At 39.0% G+C, this 14,164-nt stretch overlaps 1 protein-coding gene across 1 annotated transcript; it reads right to left on the reverse strand.

Annotated features, from left to right (window-relative positions):
• Positions 1 to 531: 531 nt before the first annotated feature.
• Positions 532 to 9,968, reverse strand: gpr137 (G protein-coupled receptor 137). Its single transcript, XM_038306292.1, has 8 exons — positions 9,873 to 9,968; positions 6,780 to 7,218; positions 6,632 to 6,681; positions 6,323 to 6,563; positions 4,696 to 4,845; positions 4,156 to 4,281; positions 3,952 to 4,070; positions 532 to 1,180 (listed from the first exon to the last, which is right to left on the reverse strand). The coding sequence occupies exons 2-8, from the start codon at positions 7,146 to 7,148 to the stop codon at positions 1,084 to 1,086; spliced, it is 1,152 nt and encodes a 383-aa protein (XP_038162220.1). The 5' UTR covers positions 7,149 to 7,218; positions 9,873 to 9,968; the 3' UTR covers positions 532 to 1,083.
• Between the last annotated feature and the right edge of the window lie 4,196 nt (positions 9,969 to 14,164).

The raw sequence follows: 14,164 nt of genomic DNA on the forward strand, positions 1-14,164 counted from the left end.
GACTCACTTTCACTTTAATTCACAGCTTTTATTTTCTGCTCCCCCCAGAATCCATTTAGCAGTGGACACAAAGTTTTTCCTCCACATCAAAATTAAGTTTATTGCCAAAAAAGCTTAATAGGTCTCATCTGACCAATAAACACAGGCCTGCATGTTGACGTTTGTGATGGTAGGATAGAAGAAGCTTTGTAAGACAGCTACAGAGAGCTTTAGAAAAGTCTAAAATATAAATGTCAGTTACATTTATTGTAAATTACTGTCAGTGCCACCGTTGTTTCACTTAAAACATTTCAATTAATGTGCATTCATTGCACCATGAGGTATAATCAAGAGTGCAGGAATGTCAGATGAAGCAGCGCTACCAGATTGGAACTAAAAACAAGATTTAATCCCAGATTTATTGCCACAGACTAAATTAAACCCAATAAGCCTGCTTACATAGAAAGATCTGCCTAGCAACAGGAAGACGAGGTTTACATCAATGTGTTTATTGGTCGACTGCAGGCTGTGTAAGTTATCAGGGCATAAAATCATCCAGTCAAACAAATGGATTCACAGAAGGAGAAACAAAATCCACTGCTTTAAAAAAAAAATAAAAATGCTTCCCCAGAAACAGAAACTACACATTGGTAGCTGCAGGATGGAGACGCATAAAAAGCAAAACAAACCTTGACTAAAACCTCTGTATTGTAGTCCACTTCCTGTTTCGCCTTTAGGGGATTGGACTAAAAAGCAGTTAAGAATTGAGTTGCTTTAAGTCCACTGAAGCTAAAAAAAACATCGTATGAACTATAAGAGTCAGCTTCACAGTGAGTAATACTAATAAATAAACAAACATTAGGTTGACCTTCATGGAGCTCTGTGCTTTAGGGTCATCCTCCCAATAAGAGTGTTCCCTTTAAGTCTGAGAAACAGTCATTTCTGTTCTCTTTTATAAAAAATATACTACAAGGTGCATCTTTTTTAGCTTTCCTGAGGTTTTCAGTGCAAATTCAACCACGGAGCAGGAGGAACAACTTGCCGCCAGCTGCGCGCGCGGTCCTGGTGCCCCTGAGATGGCGGCTTGGTTGGTGAGGTTCGGCCTCAGTTCTGAGGGGTGGAGTAGAAAGAGTGGTGCTGGTGGCTCTGGTCTGCAGGGTTGTTGGCGAACAGGAGGGGCGCCGTCTCTGGTCCGCACCAGCTGCAGAGGCAAAAGGAGCACTAAAAGTTAAATAGAAAGACCCTAAAGCAGAGATGTTTGCTGGTTATTTGTTCTAACTCTATTTATTCATTTAAAGTTAACAATATATTCCCATTCCTTACTTAATTAAAAGGAAAGTAAAGATTCTACAATGTAAAGTGCCTTAAGATGAGATGTGTTGTTAATATGCTCTATATAAATGGGGGAGTGGTGGCATAGAGCTTGGGATCCTGAGGTCGTGAGTTCGAAACCCACTCCCCCAGACTGCCACACTGGGTCTCTGAGCAAGACACTTGTGACAATGTAATGACAATAAAACACTGGAGTAATATTTCAGTGAAATACTCTGAAAATCAACATTTCAAGCCAATAGTGTTTTTGGAATCCAGGACAATAAATGGATAAGCTCATAAATATGGATATTTTGAAGGAACAAAAATGAATGTTGATGTAATAAAAGGGAACGCCAACTTGCCCGAATATATTAAGAAAAATAACAAAAGTGCTTCTATGTGAAATTCTTGAAAAACAGAGTAAAAGAAACTTTTTTTTTTTTTTTGGTAAACAATAACCTTAGAGGCATTAATGCTGAAACTGGCACTTACTTTTTTTTAGTTCATAAACCTAAATGTAATTGTTAAACAGGCTTATTGAAACTAGTCCTAAAAATAAACATTTTTGTGTTCAAAAAATTTTGTTTTTTTTTTACGGTTTTGTTCTCTGTGTTTTTAAAAAGAACAACAATATAAATACCGTTTAGTTTTGTTCTAAATTAATAATTGAGACAGGATAAAAGATACTGAAATGAACAGGCATAGTGCATAGTGAGCAGAACACTTCTTAGAGCTCTGGCTCACAGCATTAAAGTAGCAAATTTCATTAAAACTCAAACAGAACTAAAACCTAAAAGAGGTGGACGGATGGAGAATGACTCTCAGACTCTGATCCCTGGTCTGCAGTGTTTCTCAGTGTCTTCATCTGTACCACTATCTGTGTTTTTCTATAAACAAACTTTGCTCCAACTGGACAGATTCTACTCACGCTCTAGATTTTCCCAGTTTTCTCGCTGCTTTTATGACATATTGATGCCAAAACATAAAGATTGTGACCGTTTGGAGAATAAGGTGTAGAAATTTGGAGATCTGTGTTCAAATGTAGAGAGTAAATGTCCTTCAGAAAAACAATTACTCAAGTAGAGATACCAAAAAGAGCTACTGAAGTACAGCATTTACAGTTACTTGACACCTCTGCATATTTGCACAAACACTAAAAACAGGACTCTAGCTCAGGCACATTTCTTTATCTGTTGGCTTTTTACAGTCAAGCCTCAGATTTTTCACCCAAACTTTGAATCAAGTCTCAAACAAACAAACTAGAATCAGTGTTTTCTCATTAAACCCAGGTCGGCTAGCTCACCGCTCACCGCGCATGGCTGCAGCTTTGCACAGGTTGCTCCTCCTCCCTCACAGTCAGCCAGGCAACTTTTATTATTACTGGTAGTAAACCTTTTTCTGAATGCACATCTGAAAACCTCTGTTCTCAATTTTAAGCATTGAAAATGTTCACATTTAAAGTATTAACTGCAACATAAAAAACATCTAGTGAGTAAATAATTTAATAGAACAGGAAGTGCTTTTATTTTGCTAATTCCAGTGGTAAAAGTGCTAGCACTGGCTTTGAAGGAATAATGTCAGAGATAAGCAAAGTTGATTTAGTTTCATTAAAGCAATACAGCAACAGCAACAATTCAGCTCTTAGTGCATGTTGATGCTCCATGCAGGCTGCTTTACTCAGAAGCCTCAGAGTCAAGGCACCACTTCACAGCAGATCTAAGCTCCCCTTAAAATCATAGGGAAGTCATATTTAAATGTCGAATCATTCTGGCCTAAACATGTATATAAATGTACTCTTTATCAGACTATATTATCCCAAAAGTTAGAAAATTTCTATTTCTTAAAATCTTTAAGTCTATGTTTTATTTTTTAATTGTTATCTTATGTAGGCCAGTTAGTTATACGTCAGCCTGAACAACTGAATTCGGCCAATCCAGACCACTCAGGTCTTCTGGCTCAAGCCTGCTCTGCATACCTAGAACCAGAACTAAACATGGAGAAGCAGCATTTAGTTCCTTTGCTCCACTTATCTGGAACAAACTTCCAAAAAACTGTAAAAGTGCAGAAAGCCTGAGTTCCTTTAAATCAAGACTAAAAACACATTTGTTTAGGATTGCCTTCGACTGTTCTAGTTAAACAGTTGAACTAAAACATCATTAGTTCAACTTTTTTATTGTCTTTAGTCTAGCTGTTTTTAATGTTCTTTTTTGTTTCTGCATTTTTAATTTTATCTATTTATTTATTTCCTACTTGCTTTGATTCCATTTTATTTTCCTGTATTTTAATCGTGTAAAGCACTTTGCATTGTCTTTGTACTGAATTGTGCTATACAAATAAATTTGCCTCATCTTGCCTTGCCTTGGTTATCATATATCAACGGTCATCTGTCAATCTAATTTTTTCAGTCATAGCATCTTGATTTCATATGTGGCAGTTAATATACGCAACCGTTGAAACGGCTGAGTTGCGCTATTTTATTTTTTACACTACGACTTGGAATTGTGGGTAATCCAGAGCATAGATTAAAATAAATAAAATAAATAAATAAAAATATAGCTAACACGAACCCATGGTTATGACCCAGTAACTTCCAATAGTATCTAAGATTATCAGCCATTGGTCTTGGTGTGAAGTTCTCTGTGTTTGTACTGGTTCTACCTTTGGTTCTGCTCTGAGCTGCGAGCCCAGGGAGCCGGAATTTCATCATCGCTGCCTTCAGGGTCATCGAAGAAATATGGACGAGGCAGAACCCTGTTGTTGATTTCTAAGCTGCTGGTCTGCGAAGGACAGAGCTGCAGTTTAACGCTGATAAATGTTAGTGTGATGAAAAAAGGCGAAGCAGCTGAGAGACTCCGAGCTCACCTCCTGAGCTGGCCGGCGGACTCTGAAGAACAGGATGAGGAGGCTGGTGGGGAGCAGCTCCCAGATGAAGAGAATGGCACCAAAGGCAAGGTATTCTCTGTCACCAAGTTCGCTTTGCAAATCCGCCTAAAACTCAAAACACACAATCAACACACCTGGCATTCAGCATGAAAACGATCCATCCAGTGGATCCAGGGTTCTGTCAGACCAGCATACACATAGTCAATACCCGTTTATCCCTTTAGTTTTGTACCAAAAATAGACTTAAAATTACCTCAACGGGCGTGTATCCCTTTAGTCATGTAAAAAATAACAATTTAATAACTTACTTTTTGGTGTTTTTTGAAGCGTAAATAATTTTTTTTTTTTTTTTTTACAGGACTAAAGGGATACACGCCCATTGAGGTAGTTTTAAGTCTATTTTTCATACAAAACTAAAGGGATAAATGCAAATCTGAGGTCTTGCGCGTGCCTCATGACTATAGGTATGCTGGTCTGATGAGGTATGCTGATCTGACAGAAGGCCGGCTGGAAACTCACCTGGTCAGAGACGTTGTACCAGTCATAGTCAAAGGATTCCACCTTGTAGATCTGAGACAGGAACAGGACCGTAAGGTTGTAGCAGGCGCGGCTGAAGAACAGGAAGATCACCGCGGCTCCCAGAGTGGCTGTGCGGCATACTGTGGTCCCCTGGTGGAAGAAAACGCATCGCTAACTCGTTTCTATTATGACCCCCATGAAACGACATGTCATAGATAAACGCTGAAGTGTTCAGGATCCATTTCCGACAAACAAACACTGCGCCGCTGGTTTAACTGGGCTAACTGAAACCCAGTAGAAAAGCTGGGAACAAAAATACACTTCTGGGTTCCTCCCTTTTTATGTCAGAGGTCCAGGGTTGGAATCCCACCTTGAGGGCTTTCATCAAGCAGTTTGCATGTTCTCCCCATAAATGTCTGCGCTCTTTCTAGGTACTTCAGCTTCCTCCCACAGGGCAAAAAATGACGCTTTGCTTGAATTCATTATGTGACGTTTGTTTTCTTGGAATTGTTGTTTTTCCTCCATGTTGTGATGGGAATCTCTGGAAAGGACTGACTACAAATTATGGTGCGTTCACACCAAACGCCTGAAGAACGGATTGTTATGTAGTAAAAGGAAAAAAGAGCGAGCGCTGATTGTTATTGCTGAACTAAAATACTTTTTATGAACTATAGAGAACCAGTTTATAAATCTCCCAGCATGGATTTGTCTGGCCCTCCGAATAGAGAACTGCATAGTTTAGTAGGATCATAATCCTGATGAACGGGCTGCATAGATGACATTTTGAAATTGACTTTTTTTTCGCTTAAAAACGTGTTAAAACAATTTTTTAAACTCATAAAGTAAATAAATTGGTCTTCGACCACCGTCGTGTTACATTGAGGTGTTGCATGACAATCGGCCACAATCAAACAATCAAGTTTGATTGTGGCCGGTTTCTCAGAAGCATCTTGCTAACCAGTTAGCAACTTAGTGCTAGTAGGTTCCCAATGGGAAATTCCATTGGGACCAAGTAGCACTAAATTGGTGACTTAGAAACGACACTGTCAAGGAACGCTATGGACAGAGGAAACATGCAAGAGGAGGAGAGTTTAGTGTCGGAGGTTGTAGATGAGTCTCCTCCATCATACATTTTTTATTTAGAGGAGGAAAGCGGGGATGAAGTTGTTGTGGAAGAGGACGCCAGGGCGGCAGAAGCTTGGTTTGGTGTAGAAGGCTTACAGCCGTACATGTTGGAGCCCTTGCCCCGCAACGCTGCCAGCTCTGTTAGCTCTACGCCTGCTGAAGACACAGACGTCCATCCCCGTGAACACTGGGGGACGGAACTCAATGGGAAAGGAAATGACAGAATTTAAAAAAAAAAATAGAAATGTTCTAAACTTTGGGACAATATCATCTGATAAAGAGTACATTTATATACAAGTTTAAGCCAGAATGATTTGACATTTAAATATAATTTCCCTACGAATTTAATTGCTTTACTCAAAATCGACTTTAGGGGCCGCCGGCCTCCCAGCGACTGAATGACAAGCAGATTCAGACAATGAATGGAAAATATGAAACCTGGACGAAAGAGGCAGATACTGAGAAGGATAGATGTAAAGGAAGGCGGATGGGGTTTCCGTACCTTGCTCATCAGATAGGGGCTGAAGGAGCGTGAGTGACGGGTCAGCAGCAGCAGCACGCTGGCCAGCAGCACCGCCTCCAGGATAAAGAGCAGGTCGTTGACAATAACTCGGACCAAGACCAGCTTCCAAGTCCGCTTCCCCTTCTCTCCGCTGCTGCCTCGCTCTCCCAGAGCAGCGGATGTCACGTTGATGGAGAGGAAGATGAAGCTTATGGCCCCGTAAGCAAAGCGGGCCACCCATCTGTAAAACAAAGGGATTAACCCAGCTGCAGAGTCTCATTTAAATGTGTCTGAAAGGGGAAGGCTTACAGTTTGCTGTCGCTGGCTGAGCTGTAATTATCCCTGATCTTCAGCAGAACCTGAGCAACAACAGAAACATCAGAGATGAAGCAGAAAACTGGAGGCAAAAGGAAGTACTTTATCTCCTATCGGTTCTAACAGATCCTCCCCGCCTCACCTGAGTGAAGTAAAGGTTGATGAGGCTGAAGGTGAAGAACTGCAGGCAGACAGGGAAGCAGTAGAGCAGCCAGAAGGCTGCAGCAGGGAGGTGATTGGCTTCCACCGTGTTACGGAAGTAAAAGGAGAAGAGCGTGGTGCGCAGGCCCGCCCAGAGCAGGCAGAGGAACAGAAAGACGCTCTGGTAGCTCCATCTCTTGTGTTTGTAGATGAAAAGCAGCCATAGCTGCGTGTAGACCACCAGGAAAAGGCCCCCGTACAAGGTGGTGTAGAGGATGGTGAAACCCAGCTGGACGGACGGAGCCACGGCCGGTCGGAGGGTGGTCGGAGAGGAGCTGGGAGTAGGAGGAGCGGTGACTGGAGCCTCCATTAGAGCAGCGGGAGGGGATCACTGACCAGCAGCCATGGTTGCACAGAACCTCTGGACGGTTTGCAGAGATCTGCGGGGAGGGGCAGCGTACATAGAGGGTCAGCAGAGACACAGAGAAGGGGAAACCGCTGGAAGGAAGTCTGAGCTTTTTAAACATATTTCCTTTGGCAGAATGGGTGCAGCTATTTGTCAGAATAACATTTTCAATGTGTCTAGACTTCACATGGTCCAGTTCAGTAGGAGCAGGTTAAAGCTCATCAAACACTAATGGTTAAAGCGTAATGAATCACTTAAATTTTACCTTCTCAAAGAAAAAACCTTTAAAGTGTGGCATATGTTTATACTGGACCTGGTTTACGCATGACCCCTTCTTCTTAGCAATAGATCTAATAATAATCATCAGGATTCGCAAACCTTGGATAAAGTCAACTTCAACAACTTTCCAGGATGGATTTCCCTTAATTCATTAATTTACCTCCTCTTACCACTAAATATGTCCTCTAGAAGGGATTTTACTTCAATGCATTATTTAATAAGAACATTTACACTAAAACTTTCATATCTGCAATACATGAATATTAGTGATGGTGAGGCTCAGCTTTGTTTGGGCCTTTAAGCCCTTTAGCAGTATTGTTGTTAAGACCGCATAACCGGAGTCCAAGACAAGAGCAAGTAAAGATGCCAACCAGAAACAGGATCAAAGGTTCCTCTTAAATGAACTCAAAGAAAATCCACATTACCACAGAGACTACAAGATAAATGTAATTTTCTCTATTTAATACTCATTAATAAACTCTTTACTTCACCTTTATAATTAAATTAGCTGCAACATATGAATCAAGATGCTATGACCGACACAATCACACGGAACCAGTTATATCTGATATAATATATCTGGTGGAGATGTTTTTATACGTTTTTTTTTTTTATTAAAGCATTTTAAATGCCAAGATAATCACATTTATTTAATTTTAATGCCAATTAAGGCCTTCATTTAAAAAAATAACAATTTCATGACTTTTAATGATCTTTAATGACCCGCGGAAACCCTGCAAGAAATTCAAATATATTAAGCGGCATGAAGTCAAATTTATATGCAATTAGACTTATAATTCTATGTCTTAATAGGTAAATATACATTCATAATTTAGGAATTTTACATATTTTTGACTTAATTTAAGTTAGAATGACAGTTTTCTATAAAATCTGAATTAGAGCTCAAGAAAAACTGATAAATTCTGCTGTAAAAATTAGAGTATTATTTTTTGTTTTTTACATTTGTTTTAAAAAAAACATTTAGCAAATGAAAACTGGGATCCTATCTCAATTTCACTGAAGCTATCACCTTAGTTTTTTAATAATTACCTAAACAGAATTTGTAAAATAAATAAAAAATGAAATAGATCCAGAGGATCTATCAGTAACCATGTCTGTTCCAGCACATATCATCATTAGAATTTATTTTTGTATTAGGTCTTTAGAACAGCGGCCATAACAGGGGGCAGGACATGATCTACAGGGGCACTGGCCCCCGTTGGCCCCCGTCTAGAACCGCTCATGATCCCCTACTTGTCTGTTTGTAGCTGAAATGGGACAAAAGGTGTAAAACTGAACTATTTTGCAAGGCAGGTTATCAACTGACCAATATGCTGAATCTAGTTGGAATTTGACCTGAAAGGAAACGAAAAGCAGAGTCATGCAGCTAAAACAAATCAGTTGCCCTCTGCTTTTAACAACTAGGACGAAAAAAAGGGGACAAAACAACCTTGCTGAAATATTAGCCTCCTGTACATAACCTAGATCAGATAGTATATGAGGCCCAGAAGGGCAACTATAGGGCTGTCTGATAAAAACAACACCATGAGGAACAGTCTGGGTTTGGGATGAGCGGAAAATAACAACACACCATAGATGATTGAAGAAGAAGCAAAAACAACATGAAGCTGGATGAGCTTGTTATTGGAAAAAACTGTTTGAAAACATTGTGACACAGATGGAATGAAGAGCATGCAGAAGCAAGTCAGCCACTTTACAACTGATCTGAAATCATATTTGTTCCCTTGTTTACACTCTGCCTGCTTCCCATTCGCATTTAAATGTTACAAGTTTACAGAGTGCTATAAAATATGAAAAACCTGTTTGACATAAACAAACCATTTCCTCAATCACTGATGAGGATCAAAGCAGAAAAGGATTAATGCATCACAGTAAATACAGTCATTTTCCAGCAGGTGTAATTCTGCTGCCGTAAAATGACATTTTCTACATAACATTTGAGTTTATGAGCATTATAATCTTTAGGTTCACTGTGTGACTAACAGTCACTGTTTACTCGCACTAATCGGACAATAATATCAATGTAGCCAAAGAAAGGATAATGTTTCTTTCAGTTTCAACAAACCGGATTATATAACAGTTTTTATGTTTCTGTTTGGCTGTATTATAGCTCCATTTATAACATTTATAAAAAGCCAGACTCCTATCAGTGTATTACTTTTCACCTCGGGAACCATGTGATCCTATAGGACAGACTTTACTCTGGTCTTTGGAACATAAACAACCGATTGTTCGTCCAACCTAACAAAGCTCGGCAGGATTTTATTAAACAAGCTGCAAATACAAACTTTACGTCTTCTTACTTCCGGATATCTATTGTGCATCGCTAAGGATCGTAAAATAAGACGGATTTCACCTGTTGGTTCTCATTTAACGACAATTACAGACCTGTTTTTCCCCCTCAGGAGAACATGGAGCTGAAGGATGAGCTGCTGTCGACGGTAATCTATTGTTTCCGTGTGTAACGTCTGAGGGGGCGGAGCCTTGGTGATACAGTGTGGCCGCCATATTGTGAGTGGCACACACATTACCAAAAAAGAAAGATTAACTTTCCTATACGGGGGCGCAAATAAACGGAAGAGGATCAACACACTGAAAAAAAAAAGTTAACTGATTTTTAAATATTATTTCAGTTCAATATGGGAAAAAAGTAAGAATTCTGGGGGGTTTTTTCTTCTAAAATTCTGACTTTTTTTCAGAATTCTGACTTCAATCTCAGAATTCTGACTTTAATCTTAGAATTCTGTCTTTAATCTCAGAATTCGGATTTTAATCTCAGAATTCGGACTTAAATCTTAAAATTCTGACTTTGATCTCAGAATTCCCACTTTAATCTAAGAATTCGGACTTTAATCTCAGAATATGGACTTTAATCTTAAAATTCTGACTTTAATCTCATAATTCTGACTTTAATCTCAGAATTCGGACTTTAATCTCAGAATTCTGGCTTTTTTTTCCGAATTCTGACTTTAATCTCAGAATTGGGACTTTAATCTAAGAATTCAGACTTTAATCTCAGAATACGGACTTTGCCCCTTAGGAAGGGGGAGACGTTGAGATCTTGGTTAGCCTGCAATACCTGATACTGGTCTATGCCTCTGAAAGGGGAGTCGTTAGGGGCATTGTTGGCCTGGCTAACCAGGTGAGATGTTTTGGTCCCCTTCATGGCGGTGGGAGTTGAGATGATAACGGGAAGGAAACAATTCTATCGCTGCATTGTTGCATTGTTTTTTGAGAGCTGAAACCTGAGTCCACCCCCTCTGCTTAAGGTTGTTTTTTTTCCTTGCTTAACTTGAATGGCTTCCTTCACACCACTTTCAAACCATCTGTCTTCTTTGTCCAAAATCTGAACAAGTTGTCTTATCTTGCTAAGTGAGAAGCAGCCAATCCAATGTCAGGGTTTCTATGGAGGCACACACCTTGTCCTGCCTCTTTGACTTTGATGGATGAGGGACAGTATAAATAAATTCATGGTATGCTTTAGCACAGGAACATGAAATAATTAATTAAATCGTGAATCAATTATATTCTATTTTTAAAATAAAATGATTTTTTTTATGAGGCCCATGTAATTGTTATTCATATAAGTCTGCCTCCATTTAAATCATTATTTCCTCAGTTATTTATTTATTGTATGACGGAGTATTAGGGCCAGGCTAGAGATTTTTTTTTCTTCTATTACGAGAAGTCCTAAAATTACAAGAAACAAGTTCTATTTCATGACAACTCTCACAAGAAGCTCTTTCTTCCCTAAAATGAGGAATGTCGAGCATCATGTGAAGTCATACTTTGGTTCTGGTTTGACAAATAATGAAATCTTTTAGCATCAGCATCAAATTGGGCAGGATGTCAAAGTGAACTCAGGTTGCTGATTGGTGGAGCTGGTTGGCCGTCATCTGCTGGTCGGTGCTCCAAGCTTTCTTTCTGAAACAGGTTGTTGTATGATGACTTTATTCTCGTAATATTATGACTTTATTCTTGTAATGTTACGACTTTATTCTCAATATTAAAAAAAAATGTTAATCTCTAGCCTGGCCCTAATACTCTGTCATATTTATTGCAATTTTGCTCTCATCACCATCTATAAAACCCTTCTTTTAGAGCAGGGGTCTTCTATGTTTTCCAGGCCAACGACCCCCAAACTGATGGCAAGATGGAGCAGGGACCCCCTAATTATATAAAACTGGTCCTATAGTCACTCTATTACAGATGGAGTAATGTAATGAAAGTAATTTCTCCCTGTGACTATTAAAGTATTTCTGATTCAGATTCCTGGTTGATGGGACAGGTGTTGTGAATAAAACCGTGTCCAGCTTGAAAGAGTTCCTGTGTGTCGCTGAATGTGTGCATTGATGACTGAAAGACATCTTCTGCCTCCATTTATCTGTTTATTACAGTGTGTTCAATTCATGTTAATGTGTATTTAAAGACATTTCAATTAGTGGAAAAAATCGCAGGGGGAATATAAAGAAAAAGTCTAATCAACCAAAACTTTCGCAACCCCAATTCAGTACCTCTGTGGAGCCCCTAGGAGCCGTGCACCCCCTGTTGAAGTCCTCCATTTTACAGGATTGTCAACTCTCATCCATTGGGTGTGAGACACATGCATCTCAGTGTCTTCACTTAAGTACTTAAGTACACTTTTTAGGTATCTATACTTTAGTAGAAGCACCATAGAGAGCGTTCTGACCAGCTGTCTCTCTCTGTGGTGTGGAGGCTGCAGAGCTTCTGACTGGAAGAATGTGAGGAGGGTGGTGAGGACAGCGGAAGGAATCATTGGGGCTCCTCTTCCCTCCATTAAGGACATTTCATCACAGCGCTGTGTGTCCCGAGCCCGTAATATCATCAAAGACCCCTCACACCCCCACCATGGACTGTTCTCCCTGCTGCCCTCTGGAAAGAGGTTCCGCAGCATCCGCTGCAGATCCACCAGGTTGTGCAACAGCTTCTTCCCCACTGCCATCAGACTGTTGAACCTTTGATCCACAATCCGAACTCTGCACCTATTGCACATTATCGGGCATCAAATGCTGCTGAACTTTTAACTTTTAGCCCTTTAAATTGTTCATCTCATTGTATTTTTCAACAACGCATTTTTTGCACAAATGCCATTTTGCACTGAACCACTGCAACTTGCACACTGTCTCTTATCCTCTGCACTGTTCACACTTTGACCACTGCTGCACTTTTTGTATTTTTCTATAACTCGTGCCATTTGAAATATCAATGCAACGTTCATAAGCTGTATGTAACGCAATTTCGTTCTGTATGCACCCTGTGCATACAAAATGACAAATAAAGAAGTCTAAGTCTAAGTCTAAGTCTTTACTCCATTACTTATTTTTCTTCCTACTTCTGACTTCTACTCATTACATTTTCACACAAGTATCTGTACTTTCTATTCCTTACATTTTTAAAACAAACGTCACTCATTACTCTTGGCTTCAGTTTAATGTTTATAAATATTTATTTCAGGTCATGTGCGCCATTCAATGCAGATCATTGGCTCCATCCACATCTAGTGAAAACTAGTTTAATTGGATGAGTCGTATAACGCAAACACTCATTGGTTAGCTAAAGGAAATCATCAGAAGCAAGCAGGTGTTCTTCAAACTGCAAACATGAATTGTCTATGCCATGCTACAATGGAGGATTCACAAAAAGATGTTGAAATGTCTGAAAGGTTGGACACAGGCGAGAGCGTATCGGGAGATGGAGACCATTAAGACCTCCCTCATCCTTGGCCCTATCTCAAAGAATTTTTAGAAATAGTCGAAAAATTTAGCTTTCAATTCATATAGTGGTATCTGGCTGTTTTTTAAGGTTACTTTATACTTTTATACTTTAAATAGTTTTTGGAGCACATACGTTTTCACTTTTTTTTTTCCCAAAATATTTTTATTAGATTTTAACACACTGAAGGATAGTACAGCACAGTATTTATAAACAAATCCAAACATACTCCAAATTAAGATTACAACAATATAACAGAAAAAACAAAAATATATATATATATAAAAAAAAACTAAGTAAATAAATAAATAAAATGCTTCTCAGCTGGTATCAGTATGGCTTACACTTGACATCCCACCTCCACCCTTTTCCAGAAAGAATAAGAATGGATACCATATCTCCTCAATTTTTTACATTTACCTTTCAATATATAACTTCTTTTATTCTATGACCATGTTAGTTGCCATTTCTTTCAGCCAGTCATTTACATTTCGTGCTTGAATGTTTTTCCAAAAAAGAGCTATAAGATGCTTAGCTTGTAGCAAACACATGTCAAGGAAAGTATATTCCTTTCTTTTCAAATGCATTTCAGGAGGGTATAAGTGCATAACAAATATTTTTACTGATAATGGCAGATTAATACTTGTCATTTTATTGATCATGTCCCTCACCCCTTTCCAACTTTTACTTGAGTAAAGAGGTCAAGTTTGATACTTCAACTTTTACCAGAGTGTTTTAAACTGCACTATCTATACTTCTACTATGTAACAAATGTGTGTACTTTTGTATTATAAAAGTATGTATAAATATGTATAAATAAAAATACCATGGTGATAAAATCCAGTCCACGTTTTTAACACAACCTTAGTGCTAACACATAAAGACATGCCAGGTTCAGATCCATTCCTATTTTTGCATCTTCACTGTTGTGTTCTGAGAGCAGCAGA

The sequence above is a fragment of the Cyprinodon tularosa genome, unplaced genomic scaffold, assembly GCF_016077235.1.
Source record: "Cyprinodon tularosa strain WSP-4 unplaced genomic scaffold, ASM1607723v1 ctg578, whole genome shotgun sequence".
In the NCBI taxonomy this organism is placed as follows: Eukaryota; Metazoa; Chordata; class Actinopteri; order Cyprinodontiformes; family Cyprinodontidae; genus Cyprinodon; species Cyprinodon tularosa.